The sequence below is a fragment of the Frieseomelitta varia genome, unplaced genomic scaffold, assembly GCF_011392965.1.
Source record: "Frieseomelitta varia isolate USP_RPSP 00005682 unplaced genomic scaffold, Fvar_1.2 scaffold_249, whole genome shotgun sequence".
Taxonomy (NCBI): domain Eukaryota; kingdom Metazoa; phylum Arthropoda; class Insecta; order Hymenoptera; family Apidae; genus Frieseomelitta; species Frieseomelitta varia.
Window position 1 is genome coordinate 52,425 of NW_025109978.1, and position 21,458 is coordinate 73,882.

General features: G+C 41.8%; 2 protein-coding genes across 5 annotated transcripts; one reads left to right on the forward strand and one right to left on the reverse strand.

Annotated features, from left to right (window-relative positions):
• Positions 1-6,070: 6,070 nt before the first annotated feature.
• On the reverse strand, positions 6,071-7,946 carry LOC122528361. Of its 3 annotated transcripts, XM_043653402.1 has the most exons (3): positions 7,684-7,945; positions 7,337-7,412; positions 6,071-7,270 (listed from the first exon to the last, which is right to left on the reverse strand). In XM_043653402.1, the coding sequence occupies exons 1-3, from the start codon at positions 7,706-7,708 to the stop codon at positions 6,541-6,543; spliced, it is 831 nt and encodes a 276-aa protein (XP_043509337.1). In that variant the 5' UTR covers positions 7,709-7,945; the 3' UTR covers positions 6,071-6,540. The 3 variants fall into 3 exon arrangements, with proteins under 3 accessions (XP_043509337.1, XP_043509335.1, XP_043509336.1); XM_043653400.1 differs by having other exon boundaries at positions 6,071-7,412; positions 7,684-7,946; XM_043653401.1 differs by having other exon boundaries at positions 6,071-7,495; positions 7,580-7,703.
• Positions 7,947-11,535: 3,589 nt separating this feature from the next.
• Positions 11,536-15,437, forward strand: LOC122528353. Of its 2 annotated transcripts, none has more exons than XM_043653387.1 (2): positions 11,536-11,843; positions 12,061-15,437. In XM_043653387.1, exon 2 carries the CDS (start codon positions 12,375-12,377, stop codon positions 15,384-15,386), a length of 3,012 nt encoding a protein of 1,003 aa, XP_043509322.1. In that variant the 5' UTR covers positions 11,536-11,843; positions 12,061-12,374; the 3' UTR covers positions 15,387-15,437. The 2 variants fall into 2 exon arrangements, with proteins under 2 accessions (XP_043509322.1, XP_043509323.1); XM_043653388.1 differs by having other exon boundaries at positions 11,536-11,829.
• The last annotated feature ends 6,021 nt before the right edge of the window (positions 15,438-21,458 follow it).

The following is a 21,458-nucleotide window of genomic DNA, read 5'->3' on the forward strand; positions in this document are numbered from 1 at the left end:
GGAAAGCTAGAGAGAATGGGAGACGTGTCGCTACGATTATCGACGTTTTCGTTTTCACGAACCGACAAGAAACATGCGATCCCGTGTAATTTAGTGGACGTGTAATTTCACCAAAATATTACACAAACTGACCATGAGCATTCCCTAATTAATTCGAATTCCGGTTGGCTAATTTGGTGACAAACGATTTTCAATTCAAATGTCAAAACTCTTCCTTCTCGTGGTCGAGCGATTCAAGCCGCTCTATATTCACATTCGATATTTTTCCCCTCCTGCTTTCTATTCCCTTTTTTGGGGAGAGGCCCACTTTCGGATCGGTTCGCGATAACCGGCCTCTTTCGTATGCGAAGACCCAGCCGTGATACTGTTATTGTTCCTAAACGAACGTTCGACCGCCGAATGCTCGAGGAATTCAATCATCTCAGCCAGAGAAAGACTTTGGCGGAGTCGCAACAAAAAACCAGTGAATTGCCGGTGAATACAGTAGACTGCGGAAACGAAATGGAAAAGAATGCAGAAGAACGACGAAGAGAAAATGGGAAAACTCGAAGGAGAAAGGAAAAGAACGTCGAAAATCGTTCTGAACCGAGGCGGTGAGAACCTGCAACAGCCTTCGAAGGTGGTAGCTTCCAAATTAGCATTTCAATTTGTCCGCGCAGCTGTTCCACAGACGGCACAGCCACGATCAACGACTCGGGTCGAGTCATCAGCCGGCGAGCACCTGACATTTTCGATGCAAAGCCTTCGTTGAATAAACCGTGTAACATTTACATAGACGTTCGTACGATCGTGCCCTGTTATCTGCCTCTCTAAACCGATAAGCCGACCGTTAATTCTCGGCTTCTACGCGAATCGAAACAATATTGCCGAATCTATTTGCTCTAAGAATAAACGAAACGATGCAGGAATCGGAGCCAACGGAATCTACAGAGGAATTACCACGTTCGCCAAATGACGGTTCACCCTAACGGACGAACACCAGCGTAATTGTTCGCGACTGTGGATTGGCTACCTGTTAATTTATCAATGAACCAACATACACGGCTTTCAAGCAGATGGCAGAGTTAATCCTGTGATTAAAGGGGATTCGCGACGCGCTCGAGGCCGGGCCAACCGAACAGGACGTTCTTTCGAAACGATCGCATTAATCACTTGTCAGGACCCGTTTCTTCTCTCGTTTCTTCTTTTTTTTCCCCTTTCTTTTTGTTTTCGCGAGCTCGAAAACAATGAGTACAAACCCGCTGGAGATATACTTATTTATGATTCCTTATGTATGGCTGTGGTCGAGTCTCGTTGCAGGAAATTTTGGCATTGCGCCATTGTAATGTTGTTTACGATCCAGTGACAAAGAGAGATCCGGGGGGGGGGGGGAAAAGTGTGCCGAGATGTTATAGGACGATGCAAAATATCAATGCCAACCGCTACCACCTACGGACATTCTTAGGAAATGAGGTGTCTTATTTGTAAAGCGCGATAGAGGCTGCATTCAACGAAGGCAAAAGAAAATAACCGTATAAAAGGACAATGCTTTCAATGTTGTGCGACACGGCTTCTTTGACGACACGCGTCCTCGAAATGAAAATTTCTCCCGTCCCGAACGTGCAGCAAATCACCGCGTGGGCAATAGATAAGAAATTTAACAGAGACAATGGACCACGATAGGTCGTTCGAGAATAATTGTCTACCGTAATTATCCAACAGTTGGAACAAACGCGACCTGCCATTTATATTATTTATAGTATCACGCACGTCGAGAATTTTTTGTCCCAGAATTGCAATATTTCCTCAGCTTTAAGTGTATTTAAGTATGACCCAGGCAAAACAAATAATAAATTTGTTACTTCGCGGTAATTTCTATCCAGACGAGTATCAAAAAGAAAGCGACGAATTATTGTACACGGTCACTCGTTATGGTCCGCGATCAGTTGCCAGCGCGAGTGGTTAAACGAAACAAACTTCTATCGCCAATGATGACTTGTTCTATTAGTAGTAATTGCTCTGGAGAATATAGAGCGTAACATCGAGATATTATAGTAGATATTATAGTAGTCTTACCTTAGCGCGCGTTGTGTGGTCTTCATTCTTCTGGCTGTTTCCTTGCGAATTCTTCGAAGCGACCCTCTCAGCGTCGATCCATCGATTTCTCGGTTTCACAACGTCGATGTCACACGGCAAAAGCGGCCGGGATTGAAACGGAATACGCAAACGCACAGGCTGAATTACGCACGCACAAATAGGCAGAGAACACTGGCTTGAATTCCGCGTTTGCTCTCGACCTTTACGATTTCGATTGCACCGTGGTATCCATCCGCGGGAATCGATTTGCAAGCAGAGCGACCTCGATCGAATTCACCGGCCAGTAAGTCGATAACGTCGCCGCGATCGGAAACGAAGTAGCAAATATGATAAATAGCACAAGAAGTGGGCACTTTGAACGATTTCTTAGAATTCAACAATGGCGGACCGATAGCTTCCGGTCGATCGACGATCCCAAATCGCCGAGATCGTACATTGATTATCAACGGCTGTGAAAAGAAATTTGAACGCTGTGGCGTACGATCAGCGCGTGCATCAAGCGCGCGGCAGTAAGAGGCACAAATTAGATTAGTGGGACTCGTAACCGAGACACTTGGAGGTTAGGTCGAATCCGGAGAGTGGCACATAACCTCTCTTTCACCAATCGGGCTTTGCCGTTCACGACGAATTTTTCTAAATCTCCAAACGTGCTCGTCTTTCAACGTTTCTTTTATTTCTCCGATACGTTCCAGCAGCATTTGACATAGTGGTCGGTGACTTAACGCGAGCCACTTTGCACGCCGATTTCGATGTTTACTGGCCGTTGATTTGCCTTCCCGGTTCTCTTCGGTGCGCTCCGAAAATTGTCACGGAGCGGATGAAATGTGACGCGCCTTGACACGGGCATCACGTTTACGTGAATGACTGCGAGAGATGCCTGTTCCCTTTGATTTGTACACACGTGTTTCCCTTCGGTCTTCTATATTTTCGATACAGACAGCAACGTTAATGTATAATAAATCCACAACACAATCACCGGGGACGTAGGTTTACCGGGAGGAACGTTGCTCCGAAGGCTGTACCTGAAATCTCAAAGTACCGCATTCGGTGCAAAAGCGTGCCACTTAACAAATGACCGATGCGTCTTCCCGTCTAGCAGGACTGGTTTGCGCAATAAATGCGCGGCGTGTCGCGTTCGCGCGAACCCGACCCGGAGTCTCACTGCAGCGGACGAACATCCACGGAAAATCTCGTTGCTATTCGGGCAGGGTAGCACAGAAGGCATCGGTTTGGAAAGGCCAAGAAAGAAAGAAAGAAAGGAAAAAAAAGAAGAAGAACTTGGAATCGCACGGCAGGTGCAAAAGGTGCCGGTGTAGACGGAACAAGCGAGCGAACCGCCTCTCCGCGCCAGGTCCCAACCGAGAGGTCCACCGTACGAGGACTGGTTTCACGAGACTCCCTGTGCTCGACCGGCCAGACTACTTCGGGACACGATAGAAGGAGAGGGAAAACACAGAAAGAGCGTGTTCGATGGAGTGGCGAGGGGTGGCGGGAGGCGAGGAGCGTGTAGAGAGCGGACCCGTGGAGTGTGGGTCCCGTTCTTCGGGAGAGAGGCTTACTCCACCGAGCGCGAGGAAGTACTGTTACTTAGACAGAGCCTTCAGGGCTCGTAGCATGCTGGAAAACGCGATGCAAAGGCCAGGACGCGATGCATGCGATCTGCCAAGCCATCTGCCGCCACTGAAAAATCCGCTGCAGCGCGCGACCAGAGTTTTCTGACTCTCCTTCTGACGTCTCGCGAGCTATCTTTTTCTTTTTCTTTTTTTTTTTTTTTTTTTTCCCGCACGGAGTCAAGAGCAACGACAGCCGAGGTGTAATTCTCGACCAGGTTTTGGTATTCGTTGATACGGTTGGCGATCGATTCACTTTTTTACGGTGATTCCTTTTCCAGCCGAGACACGCTAACGCAGACGTAAATTTACAAAACTTCAGCAGTCACAGTAGCGATTATCATCAACGAAAGTAACGGCGGTCGTCGATATTTCGTTTGCCACTAGCTCGAATGATCTCTCGAACGTTTGTCCGATGGATGCACAGGTATATACGATTGGTACGATCAAACTCCAAAGCAAACTCGTGGGAGTCGTATCGCGTATTACGAGCTGAACGTTCACGGGTCACGCGAAGCAGATGCCACAATCGCTAGGATGCATATTACGTATGATATATTGCGAGGGACGTGTACGCGTGCGTCGACACGCACCAACGAATCGCGTGTCCTTCTTCACCCTCTGTTTACTCAGTGTGCACCGCGAAATTTCGGCGAAGACGGAAGATCAATCCTCGCGCGGCTGCTTTTCGCACCGGAAGCCTGCACCGTCCTTCGGTGCCAAAATTTCATGCCGAACGTGGTGCAATGTTTTCAAGTCCCTCCGTCCCTCGTTTTCTTTTCCTTTTTCTTTTTTTTTTTTTTTTTTTTTTTTTTTTTTTTTTTGTCTTTTTTTCCTTTCCGCGAAGATCGAGGACAAATCAAAAAAGATATGACGCTCACCGCTCGGTAGTCGCGGCTCGACTGGACGACTTGCCGCCTCCGCGCTATTACCCGCCGTACTCACAGCCGTATCAAGCGAACCGGCGCCCTTCCGTATACTACTACCCGAGGTGCACCTATTGCCACGTACCTGCACGTGCCCGCGTATAACTCTTACGCTCGTGTGTGTGTATGTATCATACGTGTCGTCAGTGCATACAAATACCCACGCGGCCGGGCGTAACCGGTTTCACCAATTTTTTTTCCCGAAAAGCATCCACCACAGTTTGTAAAATTGTTTGCTCTTTGTCGCGTCTCGGTATTCCAATAAGCTTGTCGAAATTACATCTCATCTCCCTCGTGGACAATGACAATCGCGCGAATATTAAAACGCGAGACGGTTGCATTTTAAGTATGAATTTTAATTGAATTTAAATTAACCAGGTTGAGGCACCAGGAACGAACAGATGGATTATTCAATCTACGCTGCGTAACAAGAATGAATTTTTCAAAATTCCGACATAATCGTCATGCACTGGCATAATGTAAAGCGACACCAAGGCGGGTTCACTGCAGAATCAAGATACGTGCCCGACACAACTGCGATCGAGTTCCCGTTCAAATTAAGTTCACCGTTCTTCTATCCTGTTAATGTAAATCTTGCCTCCAATGAAATTCTACTTTCCACTGTGATCCGTGCAAAAAATGCACCGCGGAAAATATGCTCCGCGACGCTTATCCCGCAGCCATTCCAATGCCCCCAATTCAATTAATCACATCACGAATCGAATGGCTTGATATCGAGGATGTTAATTACGCGAAATACGATCCATTCGAGTTGATTGAATCTAATCCCAACTTTCCCTGCTATAGCGCCTAATGAGCGGCGTTCTACATTTCGTGGACGATAGATTTTTTTCTGCCATATCGAAAACAGCGCAGACGCTATTTTGTTTGTTCCCGGTGTCGCAAAGTCGCAAAACAATTTCGTCTCTGTTATATTAGCATTATATCCTTGTTGAGAGCTAGTGTAATTTACGATGCACATCTGCATGAAACATCTATAAATAAAATGAAAATGCAGAGGGGGAGAAGAAAAAAAAGAGTTGATCTACGTTAATCCGATAAGATAGAATAATGAAATTACATTTAAGCGCTATAAATCTCTGTCGGGCGTTACGCGTTGCACGATCCTTTGAAGGTGCAATATCAATGCGACGAAGCCTAGGGAGGTAATCTTTTGAATTGCCGCTTAATAAATTGAGTCATTAGGAGCACGAGGCAGCGTACACAGCGAAAGTAATCCTTAATGTTGAACAGAAACGACCGCCCTGTAACTTTTAACAATAAAACCAAACTCCAACATGTCTTTGCGCCGTGTAACATGATGTACGAGTATATGTACAGGACGAGAGATACATATACTCGTTCTACGATACACGAACTTGCCTCTACAGCGATTTTACAAACAGAAGTATTTTTAAACTTTATGCAATCAGATTACAACGTGCAAGTCAGTCTGTCTTCTTATCCTTAACAATTTTTATTCGTTTAAACGATGGCGTACAGCCTCTTGTAAAATTTAAGAGGCAGAAACGCTGATACATGACCAAAGATTTGTACGGTTTGACAGTCGAAAAAACAGAACTCGACATACATCGATTATCAAATGATACACAGCCATGGACAAGATGGAAGGTGCTACCACCTGAACGTTGTTTCGCGCAACTAGCAAGCAATCGTAACGTATCTACAAAAGTGTACATATTGGAGAGTAGATATAATTTCATACATACGTCATAATAATTAAACTGTTTATATCATTCTGATAAACTCTGTTGGTACAAATTATCTTACATAGAAACAATTAATGAAAATTGCAAACTGTAATGCTAATTAACTATCAAACTTAAAATCACTCGTTTTTAAATTGAACTTTTTCAATTATTCATTTTCTACACGATTCATTCGCAAGGAGTTCCCAATTTCTCATGCTACATGTTCAAATGTAGGTGCTGAGCAGCGGCAATTATTTGACGTTTCTGCAACTCTATTTTCTGCTCTTTTAATTTCAACAGCCTTTTCTGGATTTCTAACTCATTTTGTCGCATTGCCATTTCTTCTTTATGTCTCTTTTCTCTATTCTTCTCCGTCATCGCGAAATGCTTCGCTATCTCTTCGAGAAATTTGTTGAAAAACGTTGTTGGACTCTCCTTTTGATCCATTAATTCGCTCTTGTTGTTTGTGGAGGAGTTTGAGGACGGCGCCGCAAGAGGGATCTCCTGTTGCTGATTGACGACAGTAATATTGCTCTGTTCCTCGTTTATCGGTTTCGGTAAAATAAACATGTATCTTGCACGACTAGCTTGCGATGGGAAATCACTTTTCTGGAAATACATACGTCGTTTCTTTTCCTTAAAAATTTCGTCCAATGCCCTTTTGTGCTCCCATTGTCCGTAATGCCTCACCCTACCGGGCTTTTTCAATAACTCTCGAGACACTAGATTCTTGTACTTTCGTTCGAGGACACGCCATTTGTTTTCACATTTTTGCGGACTAAAATAAAAGCCATGTTTTTGCATTTCGAGAGAAATCGTCTCAAACATTCCGCGTAAACTTCGAATCTGAGTCGATTGTCCTACCATCGAATGATATTTTTTATATTGGTTAATAAGACATGCCGTTGCTTTGCTGGTCCATAAATTTAAAGTACCGACATCAGCACTAGAAGGAATTAAGTTGTTACTATCAGAACCGGGGAAATCGTTTTCGTGTTCCTCTTCAACATACCCCTGCAGCGTCGGTTCCACTTTGATTTCCATTTGTTCATCGAGGTTGATTTCCATTTGTTCGTCGAGGTATTCCCCTTTTTAAGAATATATTTACATGTCAAAGTGTAGTAAACACTGTTTCTGATAAAACGAATAACAATAATCGGAATAAGGAGAGCTAGTAATTCATAAGTATATTTATTAACAATATAAAATAATGTCAAAAATTTTATCAATCTTAAAAAGAAAGAGTTGTACCTACGCTTGCGTACGACATGAGCGCCAAACGTTCGAAATAGCGTAGAATTCACAACGAATATAGGGCAATAATAGGATATAACCTTGTTTGAAAACTACTTTTCTTACCTTCTTGCTCTGTATTATCGGCCATATTAGCACACTCTCGCAACGTAATCTCCGTTCTAACCTCTAAGAGAAGTCTGACACGAGTGCCAATCTCGGTCGTGGCACGGTCTCGCAGGAGGCCGAAAAACCAATGAAAACTAGTTCCAAACCGGTTTCATGCTGGAACTGGTTCCGTACATGTCGAGAACTGGCGGCCATGTTACTCTGTGTAGTTTCATAAACGCATAGAACTATAATACGAAACTGGTAGTTAGGGTGTTACAGGGGCAAGAGATATATACTCAGTTACCTACACAGTTTAAGTAATAAATGTTAATAAAGGAAATGCATATTTTGTTCTTATGTCTATTCTCTTGATACCAGAACCAATCGTAGCAAACTTGGAACCCCTAGCCAATGGTATTGTACACATTCTACAAGTTTCGAACAATATAAAACTTGTTATATTATCATAAGTTAACGAACGACTTGTGACGTTAAGTATTGCGAAATTTCACATTAGGAATGTAGACGAAAAAGAAAAAAAGGAAAGAAGAAAAAGCGGAAAAGCATATTTGAGCAATTATTCAAATTACAGGCGTCATCACCGATTTCAATCATCAAAACATTTTGAATTTTTCAACTTTTTTCTTTTTGCGTGTTACCGCATATTTTCTTAGTTTTCGAGATTTTGATTTTAAACTATTCCACTATAATGAATTGTATATAATACAACTGTGTGTCTGTGAAATCAGTAGTAATTTGTCGACCGAAGCTAAATCTTATCTTCTATTTATATTTTACATGAACGAGAGTTGAGCGAAGTTGAGTACTCCATAGATCATTTATGGCTGTAATAAACGTCTATTATATAACCTTCCTCTTTTATTGATGTTGTGGACAATGTGATAAATCTGTCATTATAAATAATGTCAAAAATGACCGAACAGCCTAATAAATATAATTGATTCTATTTGACTACGTTTTATTGATTAGTAATTGTATAATTTAATCCAAATTAGATTTGACATACGGTTAGAAGCCGGCGAAGAATTGATGTAATTCAAATCAATACCGAAAGATTGCTCTTTTTTAAACGATGTAAAGGATGATCTTTCGGTATTGACTTGGGTTAGATTGTCTATTGTTAGATTCTCTGTCTATCAATCGTTAGATTGTCTATGAAATCTGACCAGATACTGAAATAGAATTTTCGAAGATGTTTCTTGAAAGCTCTCGCATATGCAGCTCGGCTTTCATGGAAGCTGTATATTTAGATTCGTAAAATATAAGAAAAGAGGATTGATTGTTGATAAACAGACTATCAAGCAGTGAACAAAATGACGAAACGATTGTATCACACAAATATGCATATAAAGTATTTCGGCTAAATGGGATCATCCAAATATTTATCGTTTTTTTTTTTTTAATCAAAAAATTTCTCAGGACAGTTACATTATTTCACAAGTGAAGAGAAATTTTTTTCAAAGTAATTTTTTACGAGATTTCAAGATCATCGATAATTTTTAAAATTACACTATATATTTTTTTCCAATATGTTTACAGAACATAAAAAAACAAATTCAATGACCTCGATGACCGTTCGAACCATTTAATCTCTGGATATTTGCATCTCTGCGTAATTTTCTAAATATTTTCGAAATATTTAGTATGTACACATTTATATCATTAGATGTTAAATAAATAAACGAATGTTCCAACAAATGATTGCCTAATCTTTATTTAATGCTTGTCAAAGTATCAAGCATCTGTTTTCATAGGAGTTTCAGGAAATACAAAGATAAATATTTTAGTTATCGATTTCAGTATTAATAGAATACTAAGAAAATTATTAATTTTTTATTTTTAGATGCAAATATCCCAGAATTAAATGATCTGCATGGTTACAGGAGTAATTGAATTTGCTCTTTCGCTTTGCAAAATATATACATAGTACCATTTAAAAGAACTATCGATAATATTAAAATATAATGAAAGAATAACTTTGAAAAGAATCTTTTTTCATCGGCCGAGTCTTCAAAATAATGTAACTTTGTTCTGAAAATATTTTTCAAAATAATGTAACTTTGTTATGAAAATATTTTTGGTGCAACAAAATACCTATGTACGGACAAAATTTATAGACTATAGTGATATTAAGTTAGTTTAGAAAACTAAAAGTCTAGTGATTACATGCAAAAGGAAAAATTATTCAAAGTGTTGATTTCCGCAACATCTTTAGAAATCATTGAAATCGGTGGTGACATTCGTAATTTAAATAAACTTCTATTGCAATCCAATAATATTTTCAATCAAGAGCATGAAGTATCAATTCCATATTGAAGGATAATTTATGCGAATAGAAAACTGTTGCACAACTGTTGAACCAGGTGGAACGTAGAAATTACATGTAAAAGAAACCAAGTTTCGCGTGAAAAAGTGATTAAAGCCGCATTCCAGAATTTTTTTTATGATAAATTTATTGCATCACTTGTTAGATCATGTTAAACAGTTGCATAAATTGTATGCGTTCCATTTAATGATTTGTAGGCATTTCTATGATTCAATGAGAATTACGTCGCTTCTCGGGTTTGTTCACATTATTAAAATGCATAGAGCCAGACATCGAGTTTCATCGTTCATTTTTCACAATACGGATGTTTTCACATGCGACATGTTTCGCATTATAATTCATAATTAGTTTGAATTTCCCATACAATTAAGAAGCACACGATGTATACGTTTGTAAAATTGTTACGTTTGTCAAACTACAATTATCGTATAATAACACGGCACTTACGAAAACTTACATTTTCATAAAGTTAAATTTTTAAGAAACAATTAACATCTTTGTCAACAATTATTCTTTCTCGACATTATCAAACGCTCTGATTGATACCTAAATTCAAGTTTGTTTTAGCATAATTGAGTGATGTAGCATAATTTCTTCATTGTTCCAGAAGACGTTGATCTCGATGTAACGACTTGGCTCTTGTCAATAATTTAGTTTCTTGCAAGAAACAAAGTGAAAAAGGTGTTTTCACATTTAAGGCCATACTTTGACGGGGGCAATGACTTCGCAAAAAATTCTTATCCATTTCGATAGTTGATAAATTATCGTAGTGATACGATCAATTCTCGGAGTGGCGGGTCAAGCCACAAACTGAGTAAACACGTTTAAGACGCTTGGTTTTTTCCTAGTCAGTTGATGTCATGAATCTTCGCACGCTCTGATAGCAATGCCGACGCCGGAAGTGAACTATTTCGTGAACCAGTCAGGGCTATATAATCCCGTGCGTATAAAATACCAGTCTACGATGTAACGAGATAATAACACCCACACAAGAGTTTCGCGTAAAGCGTGCAACGAACAAACATTCCGTGGGAGGGGAGGGACTCGTTCGTCACGGAACACGAGTGCTCGGGATTCCTCGTTTTAGGTCATCGTTCGTTCCGATTCTCAGATCCGTCCTGTTTTTCTCATACTCGTTACTATCATTCACCGGATGCGCTTCCCCCTCGTTCTAAACGTGCTCGACACATGTTACGCTCTTCGCTGCTTTCATTTAACAATAAATGGCACAAGGGCGCGGCAAATTCTCTGTTTCTAATTGTTTAATTTCAGACTTGAAAAGCAATCATAGCGTGTTGCCACTTGATACCGAATGAAAATTTTTACTCCGAAAGCCAAAAATTTTACGTCAACCGCCGTTTGCTTTATATTTCCCGCCCTGTCGGCAATCGAATCGCGATACGCCCTCGTAACCCTAAACACGATTTCGATGTTCTGGCCGCGATACTCGATAGCAGCGGCGTTTGCTCGATCGAAAGTGTAACGTCAGGGTGGTGGAGCCGAGCAGCGGCAAAAGCAAGAAGGGTGAAGAAGGAGAGGAGAGATTCAGATGAGCTCTGTCGCGATGCGAGAGGGGGCTGGTGCATAGAAGACTGGAGAGAGAGGCGATATCTCTATAGAGGGGCAGGAGTGGAGTGCGTGCGAAACGAGCGAGGGACTCGCCGTGCTCTCGCCTTTCGTCAGTGTTTTCACATGGGTGCGTGAATGCGTGCGCGAGTGCGTCCTCACGGGCAGATATACTTTCGATTTCCAACGATTGGCGGACCTTCGCCGGGCACGAAGCGGACACGATAGTTTTACCATCGAGTGAAATGGTACGTCGTGCACGGTATGTGTTCGAGTTGTTGCTCATTCCTTTCGATTCTGTGCAAGCGGCAGATACCTTGAACTCTTTCCCCATTACTCTCCGCTAAACTTGACTCGAACGTCGAAATTGAATCGAGTCCGAAGAAGGGAAAAAGTCTGCTTTCTCTGTCAATTATTCATAAATTAAGTCTAATTATTCGTCGGTGAAACGAGTATTCGATAAAAGTATTCTCTTCCAGACGAGAACCACGAGAAACGATGTGAATTACTGTCAGAGGGGCGAAACGTCTTCTCTGTCAACCTCGTGCGCGACGGTGCATGCATATGTGTCAGAGGCATCGATTTTCCAACGGCCGTGCACGCAGCTGCTGGTGGTTCCGATTGTCGGAAGAGCTCGTACGTGCACGATGAACGGCTGGCGTTGCGTCTGAAACGAAACGAGGTATACATTTTGACAGCAGAGGCGTCGAAACTTGGCCGTGGGGGCCAAGCGTAGCGGTGTGTCGCGTACACTCGGGCGCGCGTTTGTGAACGCGCCCATCGCGCGTCCAACATGGCTACCGCCAGCAACACGACGACGACCGCCGGCGAAACGAGCGGCAGTAACGTGCCACAGTGGAAGAGGGACTTGATCCAGCGTCGTAGGCAACAGAGCAAAGTACTCGCGAGCAACGGAGCCAGTGTGAAGTTATGTTCAGCGGTGATTGGTTCGTCGACAACGGTGACGACAGTGGCAACGGGCGGTCAGACAGAGTCAGTGGCGGATTCGACCGGCGGTCAGGAGCACTGCGAAGCCGGCAATGCGTCGTCGAGATCGCGGACAACGAGCAACGGTGAGGACAGTGCGAACATGGTGAACAGCTCGAATGGTATGCTCGGCGGTGGTGGAAGCGCCATAGCTGGTGTCGTTGTGTCTTCCTCGCCGTTTTTCTCGAGAGGGCCGATGTGTGGCGCCATCGTCAGCGGCGGAGCGGCTGCCGCCACCGACGTTCCACCGGCAGTCGCGTGCAACATGCGTCTCGAAGTGGATCTATCGTTCTGCTCCGACACGGAGGATGTTGCGAACGACACTGTGACCAAGCCATCGGCCGACACGGAACGAAAATCGGTTTGCGGCACAGAGATGGAGGTGATTCCGAGGCAAGACGGAAAGGGCAGTGACCTGTTGGCGATCTGCGACGATCATCGCCGCACCTCACGAACGAACAAAGTCGAAAGGGACCTGCTCGTCGACTTGTCGAAAATGAAAGCTGGCCAAACCGAGACGGAGATAGTTAGGAACCGAGGAGCAGCAGCGTCAAGCGACGACGGGGAAAGCGACAGCTCGGAGGAGCTGCAGTACGGGCCGGGAATCGTGAACAAACTTAAGAGCAAGTATCTCAATCTCACTCTGAAAGAGATGAACAAGAGCCGCGTCTCGGTGCAACGTTTCAGACGCGCGGCGAGTTTGGAAGATCTGCTGGATTGCGACGACGAGTCGGGAGAGAAAAACGGGCGCAAGTACACGAAGAGGACGAGCACCGGCGTGGCAACGAAGACCGACAGGTACAGGAACGCTTGTCGCGGCAACGAGTCCATGAAACGTGCGCGAAGCGTCGAGACTTTGATGAGGTACAACGGGACGGACGAAGTCGGCAGTACTCATGGTATATATGGTCGTACGGCGGCGACCAACGGTTTGAAACAAGAGCCGGTCAACGATCACATTATCTTGATCGATCGGAGCTCGGTGAAAATAGAAAGTCGGCTGGGCGAGCTGGACAGGCCGAAACCGGTGAACAAACCGAAAAGGATCAAGCCGTTGCTGGCGGAAACGGAGAGGCCGCCGCCGGATCTAGTCAAGACGACGATGAGAATCTTCGAGGGATCCGCGAAGAAGCTGAAACCAAAGGGCGAGGTGGCTGCGAAAGTAGCCACGTTCAAGACCATCAACGACACGTTCAAAGCCCAGACGCAGAAGAAAATCGGCCCGAAACCACCGATTCAACCCAAGCCGTTCGTCAATGGGAATTCCAGGCCACCAGCGTCGCCAAAGAAAATCGTGTTGCCGCAGAAACCAACGGCCGAGTTGATCGAAACCCAAGACGGCCGGGAGGAGTATCACATGGACGGTGTGATCACAGACTCCATAGTGCAGTCGGTGTCGTCGGTGGTCAGCAAGTTCCAGCAGATCGAGAAGTCGCATTCCCCGTCCCCGTCCCCCGAGCCATCCTTCAAATTGAAATTCTCGCCTGCGCCCAGCCCCGAGCCTCAACTAAGTAAATTAAAATCCACTCTTGAGATCAGCGTTAAATCGCCACCCGTAACGCCCGTTCTTTCCCCCAGAATTTCCTCGCCCAGGTTGCACAGCCCGTCGTCGCCAATGAAGGACACGCTGAGGCAGAGCTCGCCGCGTGTACACAGCCCTCCATCACCGATGAAGGATTTTGCCAGACAGAATTCCAGCCCCGTCCACAAGCCGCCACCGTGTCCCAACAACAGAGAATCGCCTCGACAAACGTCCGTTCCCGAACCTGGCAAACTGTCGCGGCCGCAGGTCGACGAGACCACGAATGTCGTCAATGCGGAACAACGTCCACGACAGCAACAGCCTACGGAGAGGATACACAGTCCCATGGAACGAGAGAAGCCCGAGGAGAACAAGTCGTCGCCTGTCGATTCACAGGCGAATCACAGCGACGACGAGCTGACGGAAGAGGTCGATGCACCGAAGACCATCTCCAAGGCTGCTTTGGAGAATATCGCGAGAACCGGCTTCACGATGCAGTTCAGCTTTAGCGACAAATCCATCTCCAACAAGAGTTACTTGCCAGGATTCAAGCAGAACGGTCAAAAACCAGCGGACGAGCACCAGACGGATACTCGGGCCGAAACGAAGCCGTCGTCGCCGTTAGAACCTCCTCGGGGCAAACCGTTTTTGTCCGGAGGTTCCACGAACGCCGTAACGGATCACGAGACCGTCTCCAGGCTACAAGAGAGGTTAGAGCCGGACAAGTACGATAGGAAGATCGAGGCCAATAAAGAGGACACGGACATCAAAACGAACGTCGAGACAAAGCCAATCGGTGCTATTTGCAGTCTGGGTCTGATCAAACCATCGACGAATACCTCGTATCCGCAGGGGAACGAGTTGAAAACGATAAAATGCCAGAAAACGGAGTCACCTCCTCAGAAACAGATCGGGATAATAAGACCGCTCGTGTCCACCAAGACGCAGCATCCTCAGCAGAATCTGAGCAATCGGGAATTGGAGAAGAATCTGATCAATCGGGTGAAAAGTATAGAACAACCGACCAAAGTGGTAGTTAGCTTGAAGAGCGCCGACGAGATACAACCAGCGAAAAAGTCTGGCACCGGTGGCGCCGGATTATGGGAGACGAAGCCCTGGAACCAGCAAAACAACACCATGGTGTTCAATTTCAGTAACCGGAAGGATGTGCCTGATTATATCGAGAACGACGGGCTCATCATCAAAAAGAAACGGGAGAAGCCGAAGGTGAGTCATCGGTATAAGTTTCTTATCTACCCCATTCTCAATTTAGTTGTTTATATATCGTTGAATTGATAAATACGAATTTGTGATAGACTTTTTCTTCATGATTTTATCTAATTTTTTATCTAACAGAGTGATCAAGTAATTTCTATAATTATTGTATACATTTATTAACACCGACGGCTTGTAACTTGTGTCTTGTAAAATAATTTTAAAAATTATGTTAATTCAATGACGTAAGAGAACTCGGGCATTCCTTGGAATTACAGTTCGAGTATCGATCGGTTGCGTAAGTTTATTCAAAGCAACGTTTAGAAACGGAAGCTTCGAAATATGGCAATTAGAAATTGAACAGTCCGCGATCGGACTGCAAAAGAATTCGATATCGATACGGTATTCTGTCACGAACGACTTTCTTCTCGTACGTGTGTATATAATTGGAGCATTTCACTTTCTTTAATATGACTTACGTTGGAACAAAAGTAAGCATTGCTGTGTCGAAGCGTACGTGCTCTCCCGCTGCGGCGCACGTAGAATTTTAAATGACGTTCGAGCATTCGTGGCACGCGGTCACATTTAACCAGTTCGTACACGACATCTATTTGTTTTCCATTTCAGCGTCGAGTAAATAGAAGGATGTCGCGTATTCAACCAATCAAATTATCTTCCAGCTAATATCGTACCGAATCGAAACGGTTACACGACTTCTTTGACAAATAATACGCGCTTCTATTCGATCGCAATTCGACATGTGTTTTTTGTAAAGCTCTTTTAGACTTTAGATCACTCACTTGGCTGCAAACGTACATACAACACCGTTCACTGACTTACGTAAACTAAATTTTCAATTCTTGATGGCATTTAAACTGTTATAATTTCAATTTTCCAGTATTGCGAAAGTAGACAAAAAATTCATTGCTGTATGACTTTTTGTTACGAAATTGTAACAGTTTAAATCGTCATTTTTCAAATATTGGGAATGTATGTAAGTTTGTGACCGCCATTATGTATATACATGTGGTCGACGCTCGAACAACAGGAGGATTAGAGATGTAATAGGATTAGAGAATATAATTTTTCTGTCCAAAAACTTGATTAATAAAATACAATAACGTATTGTTGATTGTAAACTTTATTTTGCACACTATGTACGTGTGTGTTGTTACTAATAAAATAAATTAGAGGGAAGAAAATTTTATTGAAAAAATAATAAGGAATTATAAAGTTTCGATTTGTTGCACTAACGAAGTATGATACTTGTATTTATATCGTATGCAATATTGTATGCTATATAATATATAGTACAGTATAATATAATACTAATATATACTAATATTATTACTATATTATATACTATAAATGTATCATAAACTATTATATTATATTATATATTATTGCTATATTATATACTATATAATATATAGTACAGTATAATATAATACTAATATATACTAATATTATTACTATATTATATACTATAAATGTATCATAAACTATTATATTATATTATATATTATTGCTATATTATATACTATATAATATATAGTACAGTATAATATAATACTAATATATACTAATATTATTACTATATTATGCTATAAATATATAATAAACTATTATATTATATTATATATTATTGCTATATTATATACTATATAATACATTAATCAAACTCGTACAATATTGATTCAGAAAAAAATTCGCGTTTAATCGAATCTGCGTTGTTCGAAGATCCATAAAATCGAGCATATTTAACGTTCCATTGAAAATCTAGAAAAATAAAGATCGCGATCGACACATCGAAGGTAGCGAGGTTAACTTTCTCGAACCCGGAAGTTCGATCATCCAAATTGCCCTACAATTTCAGCCTTTCTCGATCATTTTCCAACAATCATCGCCCTGCAATTTACTTACTTATATATTTATTTACCTATAGATGAAATTCCTTACCATAACAAATAACAAATATTGCAGTTATATAATCCTAAAAGGCGTAATAATGTGCTGAATGCTTTTTTACAATGTCATAATGAATTGGGGAAAAAATTCCCTTTGTCTGCGAATTATACTTTTCTCAAATTTATCTCGAGAAATTTTTATCCAACGGTTCGTAACCGGGATTTTCGCGATATCATTTCCGGAAAAGCGGGAACAACCTTAACAGAAAGAAGGACCGTTCAACAAACTGGAAACTAGGGCGAAATTATCGTCGATTCACACGAAACAAGAATGGCAGTGCGATTTTCGAGCGTGGAACGACATTTCTTGTGACACTTTCGTATCTTCCATTCGATCGAGTCGCGCTCCGTCGTCCTTGGGTCGACTGAAAGGCCTTCTAGAATCGCAGAAGTAGCGCGTTCTTTCTCACACGTGCATACGTGTGTTACTTTCCCTAGGCTGTTTTCATAGCTCTGTTTGCGAGTAACTTTGTTAGACACTAGAAACAGGTTTTTCGGATATCTATGAAAATTTCTCTGACGTTAGAATCGTTTTAACCTCTAGGATAACGTGCCACGCACGTCGAGAATTTTTTCGTCTAAAATTGTAATATTTCCTCAGTTTTAAGTATATTTAAGTATGATTAAGTAGGCAAAACAAATAATAAATTTATTAGTTCTCAATAATTTCTATCCAGTGATATCGTATCAACGAGTTCAAAAAGAAACGAATTATTGTATACGGTTTGGTCACTCGTTATGGTCCGCAAATCAGTTGCCAACGCAAGAGGTTAATCTCTTGTGCTGGAATGACGTGCCACGCACGTCGAGAATTTTTTCGTCCAAAAAATTGTAATATTTCCTCAGTTTTGAGTATATTTAAGTATGATTAAGTGGGCAAAACAAATAATAAATTTATTAGTTCTCAATAATTTCTATCCATTGATATTGTACCAACGAGTTCAAGAAGAAACGAATTATTGTATACGGTTTGGTCACTCGTTATGGTCCGCAAATCAGTTGCCAACGGAAGAGATTAATCTCTTGTGCTGGAATGGCATGCCACGCATGTCGAGAATTTTTTGTCCCAAAATTGCAATATTCCCTGAGTTTTGAGTATATTTAAGTATGATTAAGGCAAAACAAATAATAAATTTATTAGTTCTCAATAATTTCTACCCAGTGATATCATACCGACGAGTTTAAAAAGAAAGCGACGAATTATTGTATTTGGTCACTCGTTATGGTCCGCAATCAGTTGCCAGCGCAAGTGGTTAAGGCAGATACGCGCGCTCGAGAAGCCCCTGTTGGTCACCGAAACAATTAGATTAGTCTAAGGACAAGACGGCCGATGAAATCAGCCGGTTAACACCTACGTGATCTTCGCGGTGTGTTCGCAAAGTTTCTGTAACAACTCTGCAAATCCATTTATCTCACAGCTGTGAGAGGACATATGTATACAATTACGCATGCACGTTTTACCCTTCGACAGTCGGCGAAAGGTAAAATTTCACGTCGGTGTGCGTAATTCGATTGATGACATGTCGCCGTATCAAATTGCTCGGCTCATAACATCAGCTCGGATCAGCTCTGCGTTTACACGCGCTGCGCTGCGCAAGCTAGAGATTCTAAGGTTACAAAAAAAAAAAAAAAAAAAAAAAAAAACAGAAGAAAAGGGGGGGAAAAGAACCTTAAACTTGAACGTCGCTGCACCGGCGATTATGGCCGGCTGCATGAAACTTGGCATCTCTCGGCAACAAAGAAGAATTCCGCTAACCAGCACCAGAGTTGTTAAAAAAAACAAACTGCGGCTTAGTCGTCGGTTTGATCGTTCTCCGATTGCGCGTTTCAACGAATGAAAACCGAGGGGGAGGGGGATGAATCGCCGGTTTCGCGTTATTCGTGGTCGACGTCGCGGCGGCGTCGAAGCGTCGAAACGCGTGGCAAGCACACAGCGAGCCGCGCTTATTGAGAAAGACAGGGAAACCGACAATAAAAAACGAGGGAGGAAAGGGAAAGGGAAGAAGAGCCGTGGAAGAAAAATGGAAAAACGAACGAATCGAACTGAACCGAGCCGAACCCAGGCAGAAAAAGCGCGCAACTGTAATGAAAGTTGCTCTCCTGGAACGTTGTATTCCCGTAACGAATCTTTCCGGTCGACGTGACCCGTGCTTCATCGTTTCAACGTTCTTCCGTTCGACTCGTTCGCCTCTTCCCCTCTTCTTTTCAGCCAACGCAGCCCATCAGCGTGCAAGTTGCCTCTACAGGATTGACAGAACCAATTAGTGGTTCCGTCGATTTTTCGTCGTTCCTGCGCGGAGAGAAAACAACAATACATCAGAGAGAGAGAGAGAGAGAGAGAAAGGCAGTGAACCGGTAAAAAGGAGAGGGAGCAAAAATTGATGAAAAAGAGGAAAAACGACCCGGTGTTGAAGCGACTGTAAAAGCGTGTGGTTGAAAAAGTTGGTAAGCGCGGAGGAAGAAGTTGGTAAAGAGTAATGAAAATGAAATGGTGGGATGATGAGATTACGTCACTTACGATTTCCAAGAACTCATGGGTCATAAAGGCTGGAGTTATTGAGGAAAGAGTGGTATTGGTTTAATTGGCGGTGGTGAACTGTGAGGGATGAGCGGATATATTGATGATGATGACTCGCGATGCTAGGTAAAGAGAAAAATGATTTAAAATGATTTAAAAGTGCAACAATATTGAAGCGAAGCAAATATTTGAAATTAAATTTGAAAATTCAATTCGTACTGGATTGAAAACATGAAAATGAAAATTGGTGGATTATCGTTGATGAAAGAATCGTTGTACGAGATTATAAAGTAGATGAAAGTTCTAAGTTTCTGGAATTTTCAGTTAAAAGTTTTATTTTTTTCACCTATATGTACTTCTAATTTTAACTCTGTAACGAGTATCGTGATTTTTTAATTATTTCAATATCTCGGTATTTAAATTAAGATACGTTATGTTATCTATATTCAGTAAAATAAATATCTATCTCTCTTATTATCTTCAGTTGCCAATGTCCGTTCCTATTGTACCATTTGTTGGAATTTAAAATTACCACAGGTATATACCTCGTCTGTGAAATTACTATTACAATTTGACTAAAGATAGTATCACTGATTAATTAGGATAGACCTGATATCCAATGCTTTTTCTTGTTCCGTGTAATGGGGGTCATCTGACCCCTTTATCATTTTCGTGCCACATCCTACCATATCGATTTAGATTTTGCACCGCAGCGCTTCTAGTAACAGGAATTAAAACTAGAAAATATGAATAATGTTATTACATCCATACCGAAAATTATTTATTGAATTAAAAATGACCGCTTTCTTATTCGCATGATTATTCTTAAGAAACGGCCAACTTATATTTTGTCTGTAATAAGATTATTTTCTACGTAAATTATATATGTCACAGACTTATAAATTATCATTTATGTCAACAGAATTATTAGTTAAAAATGAATTGTGTGAATATTGTTTCAATTTGCAAAAAGTATAAAAATTATAATATTTATCGTTGCCTTATGAAACAACACGAATCTAAAAATTGTCAGATTATTAATTACTGTAATAGAGAAATCATTTTTCGAATCATTAACAAAGGCTTGTCCCGTATCAATGATATTAGTGGAAATCAAAATGACTTTGTCATGTAAATTTATTCATAGAAAGTTTGTATAAATTCCTTTTCCTTTGGAGCGAATATTGCTATCGCAACGTTTAGAATTTCTTGTAGTATAGAATTTTTTTGTAACGTGTAATAATACACTCGCAAGTTGAAAACTATTTATTCGCGACGTCAACGATGGAAGAGGAAACTTTTCGCAGGATCGTGAGGCACGGGAACTGAAATAGAAGCGAGACTCCGTCATTTGAGTGTAGTATACAAAACAACAATGTTTTATTTGAAACAACATACAATCACGTGCCACTTATTAAAGCCGACGGTTTGCGCGTTCCGCGAGACGATTGGTCGACGATATTACAGTTCGTAATGTAGAAATAATGTGTGCATACGAAACATCTTCTCAACGGCTTCGTCGTTTTAAATAACAAGCCGTGCACGTACACGGCATCGTCCACCATATTTTCCCTGATCAGTCGCGGAACTCGCGAACCTCATTTATCCTCTTTACTGTTTATCGATATTTACCATTTTTCTTATTTACCATTTATCAATCTTTATCTT

What these genes read in the sequence shown, in the direction of transcription:
- LOC122528361 (XM_043653400.1), bottom strand. Translation starts at nt 7,708, where the DNA reads ATGGCCGATAATACAGAGCAAGAAG. An exon ending in CGATAATACAGAGCAAGAAG is followed by an intron (nt 7,413 to 7,683) that starts GTAAGAAAAGTA and finishes ATTCTTAAAAAG; the next exon opens with GGGAATACCTCGACGAACAA.
- LOC122528353 (XM_043653387.1), top strand. Translation starts at nt 12,375, where the DNA reads ATGGCTACCGCCAGCAACACGACGACGACCGCCGGCGAAACGAGCGGC.